This window comes from Zootoca vivipara, chromosome 13, assembly GCF_965207765.1.
Source record: "Zootoca vivipara chromosome 13, rZooViv2.hap1.1, whole genome shotgun sequence".
NCBI lineage: Eukaryota > Metazoa > Chordata > Lepidosauria > Squamata > Lacertidae > Zootoca > Zootoca vivipara.
This window is the reverse complement of record NC_142596.1, coordinates 5,907,385-5,931,354: the sequence shown is the minus strand read 5'-3', so window position 1 is coordinate 5,931,354 and position 23,970 is coordinate 5,907,385. Positions and strand designations below refer to the sequence as shown.

General features: G+C 43.7%; 1 protein-coding gene across 5 annotated transcripts; it reads left to right on the top strand.

Moving 5' to 3' along the window:
• The first annotated feature begins 870 nt into the window (after positions 1 to 870).
• Positions 871 to 23,959, top strand: MINDY2 (MINDY lysine 48 deubiquitinase 2). 5 transcript variants are annotated; one of them, XR_004693572.3, is made up of 10 exons: positions 871 to 1,863; positions 6,463 to 6,520; positions 10,455 to 10,546; positions 11,313 to 11,471; positions 12,043 to 12,145; positions 13,285 to 13,427; positions 14,132 to 14,305; positions 15,100 to 15,297; positions 16,307 to 16,426; positions 17,570 to 17,635. XR_004693572.3 is itself a non-coding variant. In XM_035131438.3 (9 exons), exons 1-9 carry the CDS (start codon positions 1,015 to 1,017, stop codon positions 17,693 to 17,695), a joined length of 1,875 nt encoding a protein of 624 aa, XP_034987329.3. In that variant the 5' UTR covers positions 871 to 1,014; the 3' UTR covers positions 17,696 to 23,959. The 5 variants fall into 5 exon arrangements, 4 of the variants coding, with proteins under 4 accessions (XP_034987329.3, XP_034987328.3, XP_088512984.1 ...); XM_035131438.3 differs by lacking the exon at positions 16,307 to 16,426 and having other exon boundaries at positions 10,455 to 10,519; positions 17,570 to 23,959; XM_035131437.3 differs by lacking the exon at positions 16,307 to 16,426 and having other exon boundaries at positions 17,570 to 23,959.
• The last annotated feature ends 11 nt before the right edge of the window (positions 23,960 to 23,970 follow it).

The following is a 23,970-nucleotide window of genomic DNA, read 5'->3' as shown; positions in this document are numbered from 1 at the left end:
GGAATTATAATCTAAGTAAGAGTGCAGATGGAGAAAGCAGAAAGGGAGGAAGCAGTTACGGTATAATGTGGGGCAGGCATAAGGCATATAAATTTATTGTGCATAGAATGTTATGCTTGTATGTATTGTGTTTGCATCACACTCTTAAGTTCAAGGTATTGGTTTCAAACCCAGCATGGGAGAAAAGATTCCTGCATTGTTGGAGTAGATCACTCCCCAATCCCCATGGTCCCAGCTCTATGATTCTATGAAAATATTTTGCAAAGATAAGTATGCATTAGGCATGTTTGTCTCTAGCTAATGCAGCACAAGGGGGTAGATGTTTCCATTTGAGGATTTATGCTAATTGATGACTCATTACAGTACTGGAAAGTCTAGCAAAGATCTCTCACAGAGCTAAGATGAACCAGAACTCAGCGTCTCAAGCAGTGGATGGAGCCAACAGCAGGAGTAGAAGTTAACCGTTTTAACGAGCAAGTCGCTTAGGATCTGGGACCAGAGAGAGGAAAGCCTTTTGAACTGCATTAAGGATTACAAAGAAGAGTTGGACAGCATCGCAAGTTGCTCTGTGTTCTGCAACTTTTATTTGTAACTACCTTAAGACTGTTTCCAGTAAAGCTTTGACACTCATTATTGAGGCGGAGAGCAAATTCATTTCTATTTTGCTCTGCACAAGGTCCAGATCAGGGAACTCACTTACAGCAACTCTAACAGAGGGGGCTGAAGCTGCGGCCTTGTGTGTGTATATATATGGGGGGGGGGTCTGTCTGTCCCCCCCATCAGCACACTTAACAGAGGACTCCCCACTAAACCGCATGCGCCCCGCACAGCCAGCCCCTCCCCCGGGCAGGGCGGGGAAGGGGCGTGGCCTCTGCCTGTCATGGCGTCCGAAGGCCGCTTGGGCCCGGAGCAGCCGTCTCGATCGCGGCGGCGGCGGCGGCGCTGCTCATGCTGCCGCTGCCTGTAGCGGAAACGCCTCGCTGACAGAGGGAGGGGAGCTGTACGCCGAGGGCAATGGAGGGCCTGGCGGAGCTTCCGCCCCCGCCGCCGCCAGCTTTGCTTCCTCCCGCCCCCCTGGGCGCACTCGAGCGGGGCGGCGGCGCCCCTGAGGCGAGTCGCGTCTCCCCTCAGGAAGAGGCGGGAATCGCCTCAGAGCCTGACGAGGCGGCGGCAGCGGCGGCATCTGAGGAGACGCGGGAGGAGGAGAAGCGAGGGGCGGGAAGCTCTTCGACGGTCCTCTCAGAGGCAGCCGCCTCTTTCGCTTCCCGCCTGGAAGAGCCGCCGCCGGTGGCCGAGAGCGACCGAGATGCGACGCCGCCCGAAAGCCCCTCCCAGGCTGAGGCGACCGCGGCTCCGTTCTCAGGCAGCGGAGGCAGCAGCGTGGTTTCGGGGGCCGGCTCGCTGAGCCCGGCGGGCGGCGAGGAGTCCGCGAGCCTGGCCGACTCGCTCGGCTCCTTCTCCAACCTGCCGTCCTGCGACGGGGCCAGCATCTCCGACCTCAACGGCGGCGGTGAGGACGACGACGACGACTCCGAGGAGGTGGCGGCGGCGGCTACGCACAGGAGAGCCCCCGTCGCCGGCGGAGAAGACGACGACGACGACGAGGATGGAGTCAGCCCTAGCAAGGGGGCTGCGGCAGGAACTGCTGCTGCCGCCGCCGCCTCCTCTTCGTCGTCATCCTCCGCCTCGCCATCGCCGCTCCTGCTCCTCCCGCCGGGCGCCAAGGAGCGCTTCCCGGGTCAGTCGGTCTACCACATCAAATGGGTGCGCTGGAAGGAGGAGAACACGCCCATTATCACCCAGAACGAGAACGGGCCCTGCCCGCTCCTGGCCATCATGAACGTACTGCTCCTGGCCTGGAAGGTGCGTGGCGCGGCTGGGGGAGAAGGGCGAGGCCAGCTGCTCGCCTTGCTATCCTCCCGAGGGACAGGCAGCTTCCTAGATAAATTGGCCAGGAGGGCTGTAAGCTTTCCTTATCCTTTCAGGGGAAGGGCCAGCTGGCAGGGGCAGAGCACCTGCATTTTGCATTCAATAAGATCTTGGGTTCAATCCCAGGTACCTCCAGGTAGGTCTGGGAAGCACTTTCGCAGTGGCATCCCGGGGAACCACTGGGCTAGAGGATGAGCGTGATCCCTCTTGTAAGGCTGCTTCCTCTGTTATGTGTGTGAATGTCTTCCCTTGTCTGCCATGCCCAGGATCACCCTAGGTGCAGAGGTGCAGTTGCGCCCAACATTTTTTGGGGGAGGGTGGGGGTTGCACATGCGTGACATCACTTTGGCATGTTCCTTTGAGATTGTCGGCAATTATTACAGAGACGGGCTAGTGAGAATGCCCCCTCAACATTCAGCGGGCAGGGCACCCTGCCCACAGATACTGAGTGGACCTCCTGGAGTTGGCACAACTGCCTTAGCTGAATTTCTCTCTGGGTATGGGCAGAATGCAGGTGAGATAGCCGCTTCAGGAGGCTGATGCTGTGAGGTTGGAGGCACAACCTGGGACCTACCCTGCGATGCAGCTCCTGGAATGACACTGCCTCATTGATTCTGTGCATAGCAGGGGTATGCACACTTTGCCTCAGGCAGCAAGCCCTGGCAGGGTGCCTCTCCTTTGGAAGTTTTCTACAGCTCCACAGTTAGTCTTGGGAAGGTAGAGAGTCCCAGGTTCAGTCTCATACTAAATAGGATCTAGTTTGCACATGGTTAACCAAGCTATGGCTTATTGAGACTGCACAAGTGTGCTGTCAGAAAGGAGCTCAGACCCACTTTGCTTCTCCCTGGTTCTCTTAGTTCAGTGCAGTGTGCTGCTAAGCCAAGGTTTGTCTTGTCTTGTTATCTAAACCCAGGCTCAGTTAAGCTCTCTTCTTAACCTCAAAGTTGTATTAAGAAAACTTCACCCTAAGTCTGGGTTTGGACAATATGTAGGGCAGGCCAACCATTAGCTTAGGTGTGACATGCACCTCACTGAGCTGAAGACTGGGAGGGGGAGCAAGGCAGCTGTGATCTCCTCCATGGGACGGGAGCCCACACATATTCATCCTAAGCCGCATTACATGTGAATGCATTCTATACCATCTAGCCCAATATTGTTTGCTGTGACTGGTAGCTACTCTCCAGCCCAGGCATAGGCAAACTCCGGCCCTCCAGATGTTTGGGGCTACAATTCCCTTCATCCCTGCCCACTGGTCCTGTTAGCTAGGGATGATGGGAATATTCCCACCACCTGACCCTTTTTAACCTGTGGTGTAGGAAGCTGAAAGTGGAACCTTTTGTTTGCAAAGCTGTATTTGCTGTTGAGGTGAGCCCCCCCGCCCATACAGTATGTTGGAAAGAACTACAGTGGTACCTTGCAAGACGAATTTTTTGCAAGACGAATGCGTTTTGCGATCTGATGGTGACTCGCAAGACCAATTTGTTTTGCAAAAAAATCGTCTTGCGAATCGCGGTTTCCCATAGGAATGCATTGAAATTTAATTAATGCGTTCCTATGGGCAAAAAAAGAAATTTCAATGCATTCCTATGGGAAACTGTGATTCACAAGACGATTTTTTCGCAAAACGAATTGACTCGCGGAACGAATTAAATTCGTCTTGCGAGGTACCACTGTAGTGCTATTTTTTTTAGGAAAAGAGGTGCCGGAACTCACCATGAACACATCCCTTCTTCTCTAATAATAGCAATGGCACCCACCTGATAGTTCCTGAATTCCTGAGGTGCCAGAACTCAGTTTCTGTGAGTCCTGACTGACAAAAAGCCAAAAAAAGAACATATGAAGCAAGTAGCCTTAGGCACAGTCAAACCCATTGTCCATCTATAGACCTGGGCAATTTCATCTGACAGAGATCTATAAACTATGGCCCCTGTAGCTAAAAGCAGAAGAGCATGTATGTGTTCTGCAACAGAATTGTAGCCAGCCATGATGACTCTGAATGTTGCTGCCACTTGGAGGAGCTAATAGCAGGTAGTGGTCCAACAGGTTGACTCGGTCTAAGGCAAGCAATGTGCTCTAAGATCTGTGGAGGCACAGGGATGGACTTTGGTAATCTATCATAATGTGGCAACCTGTGCAAGGCCAACATTTTGCACCCCAAATGGATCTTCTCAATTATGGATTTCCTCAAATTTGTGCTCCCTTGGCTTGGTGCTCTGTGGCGGGGAACCACCTGCACCACCCTAAATCTGGTGCTGGGAGGTGTGAGGTGACACCATTACTGTTTTCTCACCTCTCCTATAGAAGCCACAGCTCAGCTTTTGATTCCATGTTGTGATTACAGAAGGTTCCAGGTTGACCTCCCATTAAAAGAATTTTGTCTGTTTCCTTAATATCCAAGACACTGACAGCCAATTAGAATACGCTAACAGTATTATTCTTGCTAGGTGGCTGACTAGGTATGGAAGGAAGCTAACGTTTATTTTATATCCTACCTTTTAGTCCGAAGAGGCTTTACAAGTACAAAGTGTTCTCAAGTAATCTAGTACAGTGGTACCTCAGGTTACAGACTCCGCTAACCCAGAAATAGTACCTTGGGTTAAGAACTTTGCCTCAGAATGAGAACAGAAATTGCACGGGGGCAGCGTGGCGGCAGCAGGAGGCCCCATTAGCTAAAGTGGTACCTCAGGTTAAGAACAGTTTCAGGTTAAGAACAGACCTCCAGAACGAATTAAGTTCTTAACCCGAGGTACCACTGTATGACTATTTTGGGGACAAGAGAGAAGCTAATTTTGAGAAGGGCTGTGGTTGCCATTAGCCAAAGATGCTGAAAGGAGTGGTAAATTGGGAGCAAATGATAAGCTCTTCATTTGGGAAGGATTTTTTCATGTTATCTCCAATTTGATCAACTACTATTAGATTAACTTGGGTTGATCTGAAAAGGGTTTATTTTCCTAGTGGTAAAAATCACATGTTTTGCTGGGGATTTGGCAGTAGAATTCCAGCAGGGAAAAAATTCATGTTTGTGCTGTTACAAGCCTCACACAAATAGTTTCTTTGAATCTACACTTTCTCATTAAGTAAAACATGAACTATTGAACATTGGCTTCCTGTTGGGATATTGTTTTCAAGAATAATGCATTTGTTACCTGCCTAGTTGGGGTAGTGTTGCACAAAACGTTGCAGGTGTAGTATAGTAGGAAAACATACCAAACCCATGGAACCTACTGACTTTTAGTGCATGGGGCAAGGGTGTGCAAATTCCTTTCAGCTCTGTATATTTATTTGCAAGGTGCTGGAAACCTAAATCAAGCTTATTTCTCAGAACAGAGAGCTGTTGCCAAACAACATTGTTACAAACAATGTCATACAAAATGTGATATGTTCCATCTTGGAAACCAAGCTATTTGCCAAACAAATCTCATTCTGGAAATGCATGCAGCATCTTACAGAAATGGAAATAATTATGGTCTCCATATAAAGGAATGTGTACATATGGCATCCTTTTATGTTGAATATTAACTTCTCCATTTTGAAAGTTTCCATGGAAGAGAGAATTACTTTGTCAACTAACGCATCTTCTTTAACCTTACTGCTGCCTAAAACATTCCATTTGCAATCTGTGTCCTCGCTATGCTTCTCAGCTTTGTTAATGTAGCTTTGAACAGTAGTTCAAAGCTACATTAATAGCTCTGAGAAGCATAGCAGTTCAGCAGCTAAGATAATGTCATCTGTAGGCCAGCATTCAGAATCTTAAGTGACCCAGGGATTTGTTTCCACCAAGAGACCCACTGAAATTCAAGTCTTCCTGAAAGACAGTCCTATGCATATGTTGCTGTAATATCACTTGCACAGTGACCTAGCGACACACACTATTCCAGTCTGGTAAGGCTCTTTAGGTCTCATTGTGTACCAGGTGTTGATGCAGACTTTATATAAATGGTTGAAAGTTGCACAGCAGAATGAATTCGGTAGCTTCTGCATTTGAGGAGACATTTATGTTTCTTTGCAATCACATTAAAAAAAGGTATGCAGTGCTAATGCTGCTCACCACTTGCAGTATGCTTATATAGTTCTATATAAATGAGTAACCTCTGTCGACTGAAACATAAACATCAAGGGACTTATTTTGGAGCCTAAACTTGTGAGGTGCTTCAATATCAAGGACAACTAAATACTAATACTGCTTTTCTGAAGTATATGGAACTCTTAAGTTGTGGTAGTAAAAACACAATCAATGGAAAGAGAAGTCATCAAAAGAAGAAGAATCTCTTCTGCAGCTTTCCCTAGATGTAGGAATTTGGAAGCAGCAGAGAAATGTGTGTCTTTCACTTGGGGAGTTGACCTTTGTACTTCTTGGTGATTTTTAATATGGTCCGTGATAGTTGATAGGCAGGCTTATTTCTACATGTAACAAAAATATCTGTGGCTCTTGTACATCTACAGTGCAAATTTGGATATTTAACTCTTACAAACCTTTATTGACTTTTAAGTACTGTAGAAAAATAATTGAGCTTAAATTCTCTTCTCTCACAGGTGAAACTGCCACCAATGATGGAAATCATAACTGCTGACCAGTTGATGGAATACTTAGGTTAGTACTAATAACACTGCATGTGTGATTTGTATTGAGAAAAATGGTTAATTGTGGGTTGGCTTCCTAAGCAAGGATTGTTTAAAATCCGGCAGGATAGCCTGCTTGGCAGTAGTTGAACATTTAAATTAGCCTTGAACTTGTTGTTAACTTTAAAATATCATGGGTGTAGTCAGCTTGTGGGTTGGAGAAACCTGCCCATGCTAGAGTGAGATGATCCTTGGATACTGAGGGACTCCTCTAGAAGCTATAAAAAAAGGTAAAGGGACCTCTGACCATTCGGTCAATTCGTGACTGATTCTGGGGTTGCAGCGCTCATCTTGTGTTATTGGCCGAGGGGCCGGCATACAGCTTCCAGGTCATGTGGCCAGCATGACAAAGCTGTTTTTTGGTGGTCCAGTATACCTAAATGGCCTCAGTCCAGTATACCTGAAGGAGCGTCTCCACCCCCATCATTCTGCCCGGACACTGAGGTCCAGTACCGAGGACTTTCTGGCGGTTCCCTCGTTGTGAGAAGCCAAGTTGCAGGGAACCAGGCAGAGGGCCCTGTGGAACACCCTCCCATCAGATGTCAAAGAGAAAAACAGCTACCAGATTTTTAGAAGACATCTGAAGGCAGCCCTGTTTAGGGAGGCTTTTAATGTTTAATCAATTATTTTATTTTATTTTTCTGTTGGAAGCCGCCCAGAGTGGCTGGGGAAACCCAGCCAGATGGGCAGGATATAAATAAATAAATATATTATTATTATTATTATTTATTATTATTCTGGCAAACCAGAGCAGCACACGGAAACGCCGTTTACCTTTCTGCTGTAGCGGTACCTATTTATCTACTTGCACTTTGACGTGCTTTCGAACTGCTAGGTTGACAGGAGCTGGGACCAAGCAACGGGAGCTCGTCCCATCGCGGGGATTCGAACCGCCGACCTTCTGATTGGCAAGCCCTAGGCTCTAATTACTGGGGCCCTAACTAGCTCACCTTTGCCAACTAGGGACTATTATTTCTCTCCCCTCCCACTGGCCTTTCACTTTGGATCTTGGCAAATGGTTGGGAAACGAGGGCCTGGGGATGTGTACCTACCCTTCTCACTGATTTGGTTAGTTTGGGTGATGTAAGACTGCAAATGTTATTTCTGTTCTTGGATTTTGTCTCTTTAAATTTGAAAAGGAAAGTATCTCCAACACTTGCTACAATTGGCATGATTTCTATGGGAAATCAGATTTTTCTTTAGTTAAAATGGAACTGGGTAGGCTGGAAGCAGCATCCACAGTCCAGCAGTCCTGAAATGTATTGGTTCATTCTGCAGAGGGAGTTCAGTGGCTCCACTTTAATTTCATAGAATGGATTTGCAGGGGCCATGACTCATTCTGCCTTTAAATAAGATTAGTATGTTACTTCAGAATACTATAGACTTGTTTGGTTGTCTCTCCAGGGAATAATTTAACAGCTAAAATTTGAGGGATGCTACTCAGTAATATAGGATACACTGATTGATATACAGTGGTGCCTCGACTTACGAATTTAATCCGTTCCGAAGGCACCTTCGTAGGTCGAAAAATTTGTAAGTCGAAAAACACCATTGGAAACGCGATTTCCCATAGGAATGCATTGGAAACGGAAAAATCCGTAAGTCGAAGCAACCCTATCTGAAAATTTGTAAGTCGAAAAATCCCTTTCTAAAACCGCCGCGGTTTCCTTTCGGATGTCGAGACATTCATAAGCACGCGGCCATTACCCCCATTCGTAAGTCGAAAAAATCGGTTGTCGAGTCGTTCGTAAGTCGAGGTACCACTGTATACTGTAGGAATATTATAGCAAGGGGCAGGGAACCTTTTCTGCTCCCTTTAATGGGATGGGGTGGGAATTCCTTTTGGGTTGCATACTAGCCATAGGCTGGTCCAGAGCAAAAAGAAAGTGGGGCCACCCATTCTCTCCTGGCTTATGCGGTGAATGTGGAGGAAAAGAAGTGGAAGGAAGAACTGAGCTGCCAGAAAAGGGGAAGATCAGACACTTCTTTCAAGTAGTTCACTGTATTTCTGTACTGGAGAAGGAAGAGAAGTGTCTTCTTTGTTGTCCTGCAAGGCAGCACAGTGGGCTTTGGGGGGTCTGAGGAGAAGAGACTAAAAGCTGGAAGGGAATGCACCATGGGCCTATTGGTTACTCTTTAGGTAGTATTTGTTTTTGTGGTTGCTAATTGGTGACAAAAGTTTGATACGCTGGAAGCAAAATCTTGAATGCACAATTTAAAACATTTTATGTTACTGAAGAATACAACACTTTGAAGTGTTAAAATAGATGTTAAAGCTGATACAGTATAAACAAGAAGAAGCCACTCAAAGTTGAGTGGGGAATGTAAAGCTCAGGCAAGCATGATTCAGGGATAATGACTCTCTTGCCAAAGCTTAATCCAGGCTTCACCAACCTGGTGCAGTCCCAAACATCTGGAGAGCAACTCTCATCAGCTGCAGCCAGCATAGCCATGTTGAGGTTGGGTGGGGTTGATGGGACTTATAGTGCAAAACATCTAGAGCAGGCATAGGCAACCTTGGCTCTCCAGATGTTTTGGAACTACACCTCCCATGATTCCTGACCACTGGCCCTGTTATCTAGGGATCATGGGAGTTGTAGTTCCAAAACATCTGGAGAGCCAAGGTTGCCTATGCCTGATCTAGAGGGCCCCAGGCTAATGAAGGTTAGCTTTTTCCCCACTTCATTTCTCTCTGTGTGTGTGTGTGTTTGAGTTAATCATAGAACCATAGAACTGTAGAGTTGGAAGGTATCCTGAGGATCATCTAGTCCAACCCCCTGCAATGCAGGAATATCAACTAGAGCAGGCATCCCCAACCTTCGGCCCTCCAGATGTTTTGGACTACAATTCCCATCATCCCTGACCACTGGTCCTGTTAGCTAGGGATCATGGGAGTTGTAGGCCAAAACATCTGGAGGGCCGCAGGTTGGGGGATGCCTGAATTAGTGCATCCATGACAGACGGCCACCCAACCTTTGCTTAAAAAGTCTCCACTGAACAAGAGTCTGCCACCTTCTGAGGGAGTCCATTCCACTGTCAAAAGAGCTCTAATTGTCAGGAAGTTATTCCTGATGTTTAATGGAATCTCTTTTATTGTAACTTGAAGCCATTGGTTCTGGCAGCCTTTAAGACAGGCATAGGCAACCTTGGCTCTCCAGATGTTTTGGATCTACAACTCCCATGATCCCTAGCTAACAGGGCCAGTGGTCAGGGATCATGGGAGTTGTAGTTCCAAAACATCTGGAGAGCCAAGGTTGCCTGTGCCTGCTTTAAGATATTTGAAGGTGGCTATATTTGCTCCTATCAGTCTCGTCTTACCCAGCTCCCTGCAGTATTCCTCAGAAGGTTTGGTTTCCAGACCCTTTATTGTATTGGTCACCCTCCTCTGCACACATTCCAGCTTGTCAATAACCTTCTTAAATTGTGTTGCCCAGAACTGGACACAGTACTCCAGGTGTGATCTGATCAAGGCAGAAATAATCACTTTTGCACACCTTTGGAGGACTAGTATTGGAAACTCTTCTTGTATCTAACCACACCATTTAATAACAAAAGGCTGAACATTCCAGTTACCAGAATGAAACAAAAGTTGAAATTTGCAGGTCAAAGTATAGGTTTTTAGAAAAACTAATTTTATTGGAACTGATTACTCAGCATATAAATACACTCCTTGATTTGTCTCATAAATTCCAGCATTGTCTTTCAGGGCATACCTGAAAGGAAGCTGACTCATGCTAGTAAGCAGCAGCTCTCTAATTTTGGGTATTTTCTTGCATCTTTACACTCTCACATCTTCTCCTCTGATTTTTTCCCCGTTGAAAGAACCAATAAAGCTTTAACAAGATTAGACTGCTTTTGATTATAAAGTTCCAGCTTTCAAATTAGAATCTTTTGTTTTCTTATAGGGGACTATATCCTTGATGCAAAACCAAAAGAAATATCTGAAATTCAGCGCTTAAACTATGAGCAGGTAATAAATAACAAGCTCTTCTTAAGAGTAAGTGGCATTTTCTAGTAGTGAATTAAACAACTTAATCTCCCCCCCCCCCAATTCATATTGTAAAGTTAAAGCTTCTGTTTAATCATATTAAAAGCAAGAGTAAATCAGTGGAAGACAGACTGCTACATTAAAAAAAGAAGTATGCGTTACATATAGCAACATGAGCTACACTCTTTATCTTGTTTGTGAGATGAAATTATTTAGTGAATTAACCTACAGTTCCTCTTTCTGCTAAAGTCTAGTTAACAAATGATAGGATGGCTTAGTAATCTTGTTTTCCATTACTTTCATAGAGTTTTTAAGTAATAAAAAACTTGAGGAGAATAAATTACCAATAAGAAATTTGCAGTGAGTTGAGAAATTCCTGATTTTCCTGAAAAACATGAAGCAGTTAATTTCTTAATGATGGGCATTTGCTAACCCTTGGTAGATTTCAATATGAATCAGTAAATTGGGTTAAATGTTATTTATTTGTTAAAAGTTCCTGGATATTATTGCTCTCAGAAGCTATGGTTATAAGAACTGGACACTTAATGTCCTTTGGTAATGTTTTAACATATTGGTAAATGAGGTTATAATCTGATTATTGTTCAAGTCTTGTTCTACTGTAAATGACATTTTTTATACTTCCCACTGAGTTCATAAAGCATTAAGAAGTTGGCAGCTTCAGATTTTTTCTGTAATCTGCTTTTAAAATACTGTTACTAATACTGGTACTGTGTGTTGACTGATGCAAACAGTTAAGTTTTCCTTTTTTTGGCAGAATATGAGTGATGCAATGGCAATCTTGCATAAGCTTCAGACAGGTCTTGATGTGAATGTGAGGTTCACTGGTGTACGAGTGTTTGAGTACACACCTGAATGCATAGTGTTTGACCTTCTTGATATTCCATTATACCATGGATGGCTAGTAGATCCCCAGGTAAGCAAGGAGAGGGGATGTGTTAAGCCTATGGGTGTGGTTTATGGAATTAGTCCCCAGTTCAGAAGGTGGCCTGCAAAACAAGTCCAGATAAAAACTTAAGTAAACATTTAAAAGCTACAAGAGATAAACACAAAGATAAATAAAGTAACTAAATTTATTACAGATCCTAAACACCACTAAAAGTGCATCAGTACAGTGGCCTTCTTGTACCTAAGAAATAGTATGGAAGGTCCAAAATGTGGATTTGAGGAATTGCAGACTGTGGGTGCTACCACAGCAAAAACCTTTCCAGTAGTCACCCAGCTCTCTTCCTAAGAAAGAATAATGCAAAGAATGATATTGGTGGATGGGCAGTTGCATATTGTTTTAGTCATCATTGTGTACTGGAAATTACAACGTTATATCATTCCACCTGTGTGTGCCACCACAGTAGTGTGTCTGTGCTTAGAGTTGTTTATAGCTCTTTTAAAAAAAGGTAGTGTTTAACTAGCGGTAGCATTAACTTGTCTTTCTCATAATAGACACAAAATATCGGTCAAGCTTGGTGTACCTTTTCTTTCCCCTACAGGCTGCTGACATTGTGAAAGCAGTTGGTAACTGCAGCTACAATCAGCTGGTGGAGAAAATAATTTGTTGTAAGCAGTCAGACAACACTAAGCTTGTTGATGAAGGTGGGTGAATTGCTTAAGAATGTCAGAAAAACACTATTTGATCATATCAAATGTCCAACTAATCCATCATCCTTTTTCAAACACGGACCAGCCAGAAGCTTTAAGACAATGCTGTCATTCTTCAGCAACTGGTATTGGAAGGCATTTACCTCCTCTGAGTAAGGAAATTCCATGTAGCTGACATGAATAGAATCCATAAGAACTTAAGGACCCTGCTGGGGCAGACTAAAGGCCCATCCAACCAAGCATCCTGTTTCCCATAGTAACTAACTGAATGTCTCTGGGAGGCCCACAAGCAGAGCATGAAGGCAGTGGCCCCACCCGGTTGTTTCGCAGCTTCCACAATTATAAAGCCGTCTTGGTCACATGCATGAATGAGGAGTATTAGTGGGGAAATCACTGATTTTAAGGATAGACCTATTGAGTAGAATTCAACTAAGTCCTGCTCAGAGTAGACCCACTGAGATTAATGAACCTAAGTTAGTAATGTCCAATAACTTAAATGGGTGTGCTCTGAGTCGGACTAGCATTGAATAGTCTGTGACTGCAATCCAGTGGCCACTTAACCTAGAAGCAAGCCTGTAACTCTGCTTCACGATCAAACTCTTCATCTCATTTGAGTCTTACAGGCTTTGTAGTAATTTAATTCCTTTTTCTTTTATCAGCAAACCATCCTTAACTGAGCTGTCTTACGCTAGAATTGTCTTGTCCTCCATGCGGTTCTAAGCTAACACTCCAATTTTCAGATAAATGTCATGCTTAGCTGGGTACTACAGTACAGCAGGTTTAGGCCCCAAATATCTGAAATATGCCTTCTTAATACCCAAGAGTCTGTACTGAAGATAAACAGAGGGGTTCCCCTTGGTATTTCCACTACTCTTCATAATTTTTGGGTGGGTGGGTGGCCTGGGAGAGGGTCTTTTCTGTGGCAGTTTATAAGAGGTGTCTCTGGCATTGTATAGTTTTATCCATAGCCATATGCTGAAGAAGCACCTTTTTACACAGGCCTTTGACTGTGTGTGTGTGTGTGTGTGTGTGTGTGTGTGTGTGTGTACCTACCATATTTTCTTGACTGTAATTGTTTTAAACTGATTTTAATATTGTATTTTTAAATTGCAGTAACCCACCTTTCTTCGCAGGTTCCATAGCAGAACAGTTCCTAAACAACACAGCCACTCAGTTGACCTACCATGGGTTATGTGAGTTGACTTCCACTGTTCAAGAAGGAGAACTATGTGTGTTCTTTAGAAACAACCACTTTAGCACCATGACCAAACATAAGGTATATGGCTGTGAACAGTTTCTGTATTTTATTTGAGCTTGTTAACTAATGAAGCTCATGAGTTTGTGGCCTGCTTCTAGTTGATGTCCATTTGCCCCTAAAGTGTCATGTAGCTGCTTTGCCCGAGAACAGGGATAAGGATCCTGTGGCCTTCAAGATGTTAACTACTAGTCCCATTGTCCCATGTCATTGACTATGCTGGCATCCCAGATCTTTTCCTATTGAGGAATGCCTGTTGGCCTCTAAATGTGTTTCCTTTGGCATATTTTCAAACTCCACATACATGTATGCTCAAGTAGTTCAGTTTTAGTACTTCTCTCTAGGGTTGTAGCTGTGACTTGATGATCAGCCTTCTTTTACTAGAATCTTATGTATCAAAATGTACAGCCAATGAATTAAGTTGATTCCTACATCTGCACACTGTTAGTGCCATGTCTCCTTGAACCTCTGCTGGGTGCATTCAGAGACTATAGTGTGGGGAACCTGCAACCCTCCAGTTGTAAAACTATACAACTCCCATCATCTCTGGCCATTGGCCATGCTGATGGGAGTTGGAATCCAACAACTTATGGCAAGCTGCGCTTCTGGAGGAGGTATAATAATGCACGAAATAGTCGCATGGTATTAGCAGGAATCAGTGCTCCCTCCCCTATCCAAATTAGTTTCCAACAACACATGTGTAAAAGAATTTCCTTTTCATTTAGGGCCAGCTTTATCTCCTGGTGACAGATCAGGGTTTCCTTACAGAAGACAAAGTTGTTTGGGAGAGCTTACACAATGTAGATGGGGATGGAAACTTCTGTGATTCTGAATTCCATCTACGACCTCCATCTGATCCAGAAACAGTATACAGAGGACAGCAAGATCAGATAGATCAGGTAGATTTGCTTTGCTTTTTCAGTACTTGGGATGGATGCAGTTTCCCCACTAGCGCCGTATGTAAATCGTGCCTTGTGTCAGCCTCCTTTTCCCTCCTGATTCTCCGAAAGCAGAATAAACTAGGCAGAACTCAATGTCTGCTTCAATTATGTAGTCATGTAGCATGACATTACGTTTCTTAAGAACCTCAGTAGTCATGCTGAATGAGACGGAAAGCCCTGCCTATTCCAGTATCCTGTTCCCCACAACAGCGAACCTGATGCCCCTGGGAAGCCCATGAAGAGGGCAACAGTCCTTTGCACTTCCGTTTTCCAACATTTGGTGATACTCAGAGGCATGCAGTAACATTTAGCCATTGATAATCCTATCCATGACTTTGTCTAATGCCCTTTTAAAGACATCTATAAGGACATTGGATTATTCGAAATATCATTCTCCGTCCTTGAGATCTTGAGGGCAGGCAGGAGGTATCTGAGGGATGCCTTTTGTCCATGATATCTGGAAGCATGAGTTGAGGGTGGACAAAAAGCCTGCTAGATTCTGTACACTAAAAGCTGCTGCCGTGATCCAGCAATTACAACTTGTAACCAAGTCAGGGCTGCATGGTGCCCAGCAATTTCTTACCCAGTTCATTGTGGAAGGAGGCTTCACACACCAGCTTTCATGCAGCTGCTGAAAGTGATATTTCTTTTGTGTATGGAGGAAAGCTGAAAATTTGTATGGTGGATACAATCTCACTGGTTGATTGTATTGTGCCAACTAAAGCAGTGTTCACCATGGATTTACATAATAGGATTATCTGATGGCGTTGTCCTTGCAACAAGAGCAGCAAAGCCAAGACATTAATTGGGAGCAGATACCAGAAGGAATCAGTGACCTTGAACTTGCCAAGAAACTTCAGGAAGAGGAGGACAGACGGGCTTCTCAGTACTATCAGGAGCAGGAGCAAGCTGCTGCTGCCACCGCTGCTGCCACCGCTGCTCAGGTTCAGGTACGGAAATTTGTCTCCTGATAGCCCTTGTATTCTGCCAGCAACTTTCCTCATAGTCCTGTCTTCTGCATGCTTGCATGGAAGCATTTCCTGTTGGGTTGATTGGGGCTGTAGCTCAGCGACAGAACTGGTAAAGTAGTGCAGGGAAAGAGACCCTGCCATTTGTTGTAGACAATACTGAATTCACTGGACCAGTGATATGACTTTAACTGTCAACTGTTCTGGAAGTGTAATGCTGAAAAGCGAGGTAAAAATTTATCCAAAGAATTCTGCAGCTGGACAGCTGATATGAGGAGCTGATATGAGGTATGGCTCCATCTGGGGCAGAAGTCCTTAGAACTTACATTAGGGTCTGCTTTGAGAGGCCTTCCTGCCATTCTTAGGCATAAAAGTGAGTTGCTAGAGCCTGTATCCCCAAGGCCCATTTGCAATTTTCCCCAGCAAATGCACACATCACAAATCAGTGGACACTCAGAGTTTGTTTTCTCCCTTGGGAGTAAATGGGGCCTGTTGCACCCTCTGAAGGGCCCAATGGGATGTGCTGCGGCTGCAACAGGCTCTGTTGGGCCCTCCCACTGCAGTGGCGGGCTCCACTGGAGTCCATTGCAGTGGTGGGAGGGCCCGACAGAGCGCACTGCAGTCACGTCAAGCCCTGTTGGGCGCGTCAGGCTGCGTCAGGCCTCCTCCCACGGTGTGACATCGCATGTTCCAGGCTTCCACAATGTGTGTGGGGGAGCCTGGCATGCCTGCATAGGCCTGAAGGGGTGGTAGCTATGGTGAATAGCCTGTGACCCTGGTAAAATGGTCAGCCATGTTGGCTGCTGGCAATGAGTAGCTTTCAATAAAAAATAAGTAAATCCTTAATTACATCAAAAATAATTGACAATATGTAAAATTCAGTTGGTAGCTATAGGTTTCACACCTTGGAAAACATACATGATTATGGAACAAATGCAGAACACACAGTGCAAAATCTGTAAATAATGCGAGGGAAATTTTTATTTTTTAGATTTCACTTATGGATGAAATTGTTTCTTAGAGGCTGAGGATTGGTCTGTCTTCTGCATGTTATACACCAATATATTCCTATTTTAGCCTGCTATCTGACACTGATCACATATCTATTGAGGTAACCTGATGTAAACTAATGCTTCCCCTCCCTTTTCATCTATTGGCATATTTTCTTTCAATGACATGGACTTTAACATGGGGTGTTTGGTACCATCTTGAGGGATTAAGGTACTATTTTTTATAGTTGGTGTCAAGCACTGGACTCCTAAAACCCTGGGAACTAGCCCTTGTTGGTTTAGCAGGTGCCAAGCAACCACAGTTGAAAAACCAACCCTGCAAGGTAGTACAGCTGCCACCGTGACACTGGTTCAACTAGGCTGGACCAGGAAACTCGCAGAACATTACCAGATATTGCCTGAAATACACTGGGACAAGAGCAAAAAACCAGACCGTCTGTTCTTGTACCTCTGGTCCACAAAAACTGTTCAGTAGCTATGAAAACTGGATTCAGTAATAAGGCTTCCAAAAAAGTTACATCAGGGTTGAAAAAGGAAGATTTATTAAAGTAATTAATAAAAATAATAGTGTAAAATCAAACCTGCATTCTGTGAAAATACAATTAGAAAATAGTTAAGATTACATTTGTGAATTACAAAACAGAACAAAAAAAAGCTCACTTGTGCAGTTCCATACAAACTACTAAGAGCCATTTATCCCACAGAAACTCAGCAAATAGCTCACAGGTGTGGCAATGGTGCTGCAAACAAATATGTGAGGCAACAGACAAAAGAGTACAGGCAACTTCATGAAATGGATCTAGATAATCTGCTTCATGAAGGCCTGCCTGAAACTGACAAGCCACCTTTCCTAGGAATGGAACACAACGTTGTTAGGCTATCTTTCTTTGTCTTTATGGTGGCACAATAATCACTTTCTTTGCAACAAGTTCACACGGAGTGAAGTGAGTGGTGGGCCTCCATCTTCCAGAAAAGGAAATGTGAAAATTCCTAATGGGGTGGGGAGTAGTTGGGGACAGTACACTTGGCCGCCCTCCAGTGATGAACTTGGCTGGCTGGTCACCATTCGATGTTCAGCAGTGCTTGGCCCAATGTGGATAGTATATCTTAGTTGGCCTTAATGAGTGTTTCTAAGCATAAATGATGCCTGGCTGATCTGCTCGGAGCCTTTCTTTGCCTGAGCAGTGGATGAAAATACTTCAAATAAATAAGCTGCCTTTCCCCCTTCCCTTTCCTATTGATAGCAAGTGCAAGAAGCTGCGTCTCCATCAACTGGAAGACAATCTGGGAGTAGTGAGCGGAAAAGAAAAGAACCTCGGGAGAAAGAAAAAGAGCGAGAGAAAGAGAAGAACAGCTGTGCCATTCTATAACAGGAGGGGGGGCCTTACCTGGACCCAAGCACATATCCTTGAAACACAAACAAGGAATTCTAAGGACTCCAAGCTCCACATGCCGCCTGTGCCTGATAGCCCCACAGAGGATGGTGCCCCCAAGACCATTGAAGTCATGCACGCTCTCTTTCAGAGGGATTTGAATGAGGCTGCCTCTGCTTTCAATGCATTGTGAGAAAATAACCACCTTTGTGGAGGGGGAGTCCACACTGCCACAGGTTTTGGCTAGTTGGAACATAACTAACTCAAAATATTTGTTAGTAAATCTGCTTGTCTCAGTGATGAAAGGAGTTAAGTGGTTCTCATATTGGGCTTCTGCCAGAGGTCTGTACATCAGTTGCCAGAAGAGGACCATTTATGGTGTGAAAGCAATCTTTCAGGCTTCTGGGCATCTTGCAGCCTGTAGCTCACCTGTTTTATTGGTTTATGGGCAGGTGTCCCCTGAGCTGTCTTCAACCTAGGTGAGACTTGGGTCTGAAAAGTATTGGTTAAGATTACTCAGAAATGGCAAGAGAAATGGAGGCTTGTACCATATTTAAGTCAAGCTCACCATTGTACTTGGCCCTTTTCTCTTCAGTACAGATGAGTGAGACCAAAGCTGTTCTATTATTTATTGATCTCCTCTGTGCAGGAGTAGGTGACTGGAAGGGAAATCTGATGTGCTGTAATCTGTGGAATTAAAATTTCTTGATACTTGCCTCTCCCCCCCTCACCCAAAGTACCTTGGATGAGTAATATGAGGATGTGTGTGATTATATGCCTTATCAAGTGTACTGTAGGTAGATAATCTGTATCATGTCCATGCAGCTCTAAAGCACACTTCCAGAGTATGAAGAATTGTTCCACTACGCCCTGGGGCTGTGCTCCTAACTGCATATGCGAACAAATATCCTGGATTTTGGTGGGACTTACAAGGCAGTTATGGAGGGAAGAAGCTTTGAATATTTGGAAAAGATACTTGGTTGTAAACACTTAACACTTCTCATAGTACTGATAAGTTGCTGATGTGGGGTATTGAATGTTACTGTCAGAGGGAGGAAATTCCAGGCCATCCTCACCAGGGAGGCATTGGCCTTCATCCTTTTGATAACTTTATATTTCAGTCTGTAGAGGCTACTTGCTACAATCACAAAGCCTGGATAATTGCATCTAAAGACAAACCTCATCCCTGCCTAACATTCAGTGTGGCAATCTTTCTACTGAGGTGGTTGGTAACAAAGTACCATTGAAATGGGAGGGTTGGATACTCCCCCCCCAAAGTTCCTCTAGGAGCAGAGTCCAGTCTAATAGTCAGGTACCATAATGATATTGCCTGTTTTATGTTGCTATGGCCGTCGGCTAATGCGAATAAAGTTTATATAGTTAGGTACCCTGTTTCTAACTTCCATTTTGCAGCAGCACCAAAATACCTTAAGTCTCAGATGAGGGGGAGGCCATGTCCTGAAGTTGGTTCTAGCCAAAGTCATTTCCATGAGAGATGCCTACTGCTTGACAGAGTGTTTTAGATTAAGTCTAAAATTGGCCTTCAACCATTGGTCTGAAAGGTAAACATTTCTGGCAAATTTGAGAACAAACATGGAACAAACAGAATGGCTTTATTCAGAATTGAATTTACCCTTGTATTGCATAACATTTTAAATGTAAAGAGTATCTCTTCTTGTACTACTTCAAAGTATCTTATTTCACATATGCACATTACCCTAACCCTCTGTTAGACAATAGTGTCATCTTACATTATGGTTGAAATTTTAACACAAACGTTAGCACAAAGCTGTATCAAGGCTTTTCTTTCTGCAGAAAAAATGCTAAGGTGTTTACATTAAGTGTACATTTGTACAATTTCCAGTATGTTTTTTCATTGGCAATTGCAATAGTCAGTCATAGTGAAAGAAATGCCTGATGCTCCTATCATTGTTCCCTCTTCATTTACAGTAGGGTATGGCTCTCTTGCTTTTATCTGAATATCAAGAAAGTTAGATTTCTATGATGTGGCTGGTGTTGTGGAGTCAGAAAGCTCCAGCAGATGGAGGGCCTGCTGTGTGCAATAAGCTATGACTTCATCCCATTAGGCAAGAGGTAGTTTCTAGGAGGGCTAGCTCTGAGGTCATGCCTGGCCTTAAGTTGACAATCTCATACTTTGGTGCAGCATGCAGAACCTTTTAAAGATGTGGATTTGCCCTAACAGCATGACCTTACCATTTAGGTTTTTGGCAGACTTGTGTGGTTGTGTTCTGAAAGCCTTATAGTAGCCTCTTTGAAGCTGCTGAGAGGAAAGATCGAGTATCTATGTCTTCTAGCCATAACAGCCCAATTTTTAGTCCCAGGTCTATTTGCCTGTATTTGTGAGTAGCTGGTGGGCATAGTAATAGGGGCCATGCTGTGTTGTTGGTGCTCAAGGCTGCATACCTCTCCATAAGGTTGCTGCCATTGATGGGGTTCCTGATCATTCCTGCAGAGACTTAGCCTGGGCTTTTAACTTGCAAGCAAAAACAAGTTTAACACAAAAACACATGCTTGTCATGTATTTCCCTTCTGCTGCCTCTTAAAAACAAAACATCACATCACTTCCAGAAGACTTGATTATATAGAGAGTGAATGGTGTGGAAAGACTTAAGGCCCTTAATGAACACAAGCTTTTGCCTTATCAAAGCTTAATAATGTAGAGCAGGAGTGTAGGATCTTTTCTTTTTTGCTGTGGCTATGTAATTGATGTTATAAATGCAGAGATTCATCAATGTCACCACTTAAAGCACTGCCAAATACTTTTATAATTTTGTAAAAGGCTCTTATGTGTAAGACGTTGCTTTTGAAAAAAATCATGACAGTTGTCTTAAATGGCATCCTTTAACAATTAGAATGTCTTAGTTCTCTTTCACTGCAGCTGTTTCTTTTTGTTTTTGGCTTATGGCTGTAGAGCGGGAGTGAATGTTGTGCAACCATTGTGGCTGGGGCCAATCGTATGGATTTTTCTCTTTATTACTGGCTGGGAAATAACACACAAGTTCAGCTCTGCCTGCAATGACAGTATTCAGAAACACAAGCTCCCACTGCGTGGGGTAGAACCACTGAAAGCTGGTTTCCCATATGGCTTGCTCAGTTAGTGTGTTGCAGGGGGCGGTATCTGTCTTACTCCGTAAACACACAAATACATGTATGTGCAACCTTCAGGCAGCAAATACAGCAGCACTTCCTGGCTTCTGTCATTCTTTAGATTCCAACCCACATATCTCAGCCACAGGCTGGCTTCTAGTTGATCAGATACTTTGCATGGATTTACACTGTGATCAGCAGCTAGCTGTTTTCTGTTGGATCTTGTCAAGATGTATTGAGCTGACAACTGTTGGCATTCTCACTGTTTTCTTTCTAATTTTTAAATATATATATTTATAATTTTTAATAGTCTTAAAAGTGACTTCCTCATGTAATAAAAATTGATTCAACTGCTGAAATGACTCATGGAGTATTTAAGCAAAGAACAAAACCCATAGGGGGACAGTCTGGTTTGCTGAACTTGTACTGTAGCATCCTGCTAATTGTGTTTTATTGCTTCAGCCAACATCCTCCACAATGGAACTATTAAAAACCAAAGAGAACCTACACAAACAAGGTCAGAGACACCTGTGGAACAATGTCAATCCCATGATCTCAAGGGTAGCTTCAAGGGGTGGCTGCTTTAGCTTCAAAAGCAATCAAGCTTCTTTTACAGGCAATTTGTAATGAGCACTTTGCAGCCATAAACAAGACCTTGTCCATCATGCAATCCAGCTCTAGTTTTAGGTAGCTGCCAGCAGGTGCAGGATAATAATTATTTTATTATTTATACCCCGCCCATCTGGCTGGGTTTCCCCAGCTTCTCTGGAAGGCTTACAGCAAAAAAGGGGGGAAAGTCAAACATCAAAAACTTCCCGATACAGGGCTGCCTTCAGGATTACATTTCCCAATTATAGCCACATGTGTTACAGAGCAGAGGGATAGATCTCTAGCTGAAAAATCTGCATCTACAGCATGTAGAAACATTCATTGAAAGCAGTTTCCCTTGCTGGCCCAAAGTCAGGCAAGAGCCTTAATATTTTTCTGAAAAGGCAAAGCCGTAATTTGCAGGGTGCTGAATGCTGTGTTCATATTCAGTTATCAGTAGGCTTTCCTTGATACACATTCCACTGAAAGGACAGAGACATGCCAAAAGACCGAAGTAGGCACAGATACCAGCCAAAATTATTAGAGCAGGGGTGAGCAAGCTATGCCTCTCTACTCATCCCTGGCCACTAGCAGTGATTCCTGTGGATGAGAGAATCCAACAACTGAAGAGCCATTGTATTTTCCATCACTAGAAGGGTTGGGGTGCGGGTGGCACTGTGGTCTAAACCACTGAGCCGCTTGGGTTTGCCAATCAGAAGGTCGGTGGTTCGAATGCCTGTGATGGAGTGAGCTCCTGCCGACCTAGCAGTTCAAAAGCACGCAAATACAAGCAAGCTAAATAGGTACTGCTGCGACGGGAAGGTAAACAGTGTTTCCATGCGCTCTGGCTTCAGTCATAGTGTTCCGTTGCGCCAGAAGTGGTTTAGTCCTGCTAGTCTGACCTGGAAAGCTGTCTGTGGACAAATGTCAGCTCCCTCAGCCTGAAAGCGAGATAAGTGTCGCACCCCATAGCCGCTTTTGACTGGACTTAACTGTCCAGAGGTCCTTTACCTTTACCAAAACTGTTGTTGAGAAATAGTAAATAAGGCTCATAACAGGTTTCTAAAATTATGGATGTGGTACAGAAAGCAGTAGGGATGTGTGTGTATACATATATATTGTGTTGAAACTTGGATCACTTAGCAGGAAATTTAACCTTCCCTTAATGTCTCAATAACATAATTACAGACATCACCAACCTGGTGCTCTCAGACTATTCACAATGTAGGAGGTGGTGTCTATAATTATTGGGGAAGGCTGCTTTATAGTGTTTGCTGCCACAAGATGTGTGGTAATGTCTGTCATCTTAGAAGGGTTTAAGAATGGATCCAAACCAATTTATACAGGATATAACAAACGTTCAGGGGCAGAGGCAATGTTTCAGCTACTGGAAAGGGCCACTGCCTTCCTGTGAGCTTGCCATTATGGGAAAGATGCTGGAGTTGATGAATTTTATTTTAAATATGTAAGCACTTCAACAGCTATATTACTTGCCTTAAATTTGATAGCCCCTTTATTGTGCAACTGAAGAAGATATGGTTAACACAGTGTTTGCTGGTTTTTGTAAAGAGCAGAGGTCACAGCTAAACATGCCAAATGTGGGGTTATTTGAAAGTTAGAACACACTTGTTTCATGGAATAATTTTTAAGAATAAATGGACACAAACCTGACATGCCTCTGATGTGGGCAGATGTCTGTATCACAGGACACTTTTTATTGCAGCTGTCCAAGAGGGCTACCCCAGTGGCATTTAAGAATTAAAATGGCCAAGTGTATAGAATACATGTTTCCCTCCCTGGATGTTACATAGGTATTTTACACTGTTTACAAGCAGCATACTGGTATGCAAGAACTTGGGCCTGAATGAAAACAGGTGGATCGCTTTTTCCGTAACACAATTAGGCCCTAAACATTTGCAAGTAGGAGCTCTTTAAAAACCATCTCCTTCCACACAAAGTGGCCCACCTACATCATTTCCTATATAAAATCCAGATGGCTGCAGAAGAAGTGGAACACAAGACAGGTTCTGGTTTTTACAATAGCGCCTACAGGTGTTCACCTGACTAGTTTTAAACACACAAACAGCAAAAACCCAGCACTTTAAAGGAATGTGAGATGGTGTAATTAAATTGCTGTTTGTATTGACTGTTAGCACTATTTTGCTGTTGCTTGTTTTATTGTTGATAGCCTGCTTGAATGTCATCCAATGGAAACGTGTTATATATTTTTTAATTTCTGAAAAAAATGGCAATCAGGGTAAGGCTGTACATGCCATGGTATCAAAGAAGTACAGACAAATGAGAGAACAGGATACTGATTAGATAGTTCACATTCCTGAGAGCTAATTTTCATTTAACTTTAAGCTCAACTTTCTAGTGTTCATGGTTAAAATTTGTTCAAAAGTTTGAACAATGCCTTTGCTGTTATACTATATAACTTAAAATTTGATGCTGTATTTCTATTTTTATGCTTTGATTGTACTTTTTAAAATTCTAAGCTGCCCAAAGAGCTTGTTATTGGCAGTATATAAAATGTTAAAATTAAATAAATGCCTGAACACTCTAGACCAGAAGTC

What these genes read in the sequence shown, in the direction of transcription:
- MINDY2 (XM_035131437.3), top strand. Translation starts at nt 1,015, where the DNA reads ATGGAGGGCCTGGCGGAGCTTCCGCCCCCGCCGCCGCCAGCTTTGCTT. An exon ending in CCAGTTGATGGAATACTTAG is followed by an intron (nt 6,521 to 10,454) that starts GTTAGTACTAAT and finishes GTTTTCTTATAG; the next exon opens with GGGACTATATCCTTGATGCA. An exon ending in AGCAAGATCAGATAGATCAG is followed by an intron (nt 14,306 to 15,099) that starts GTAGATTTGCTT and finishes TTTACATAATAG; the next exon opens with GATTATCTGATGGCGTTGTC.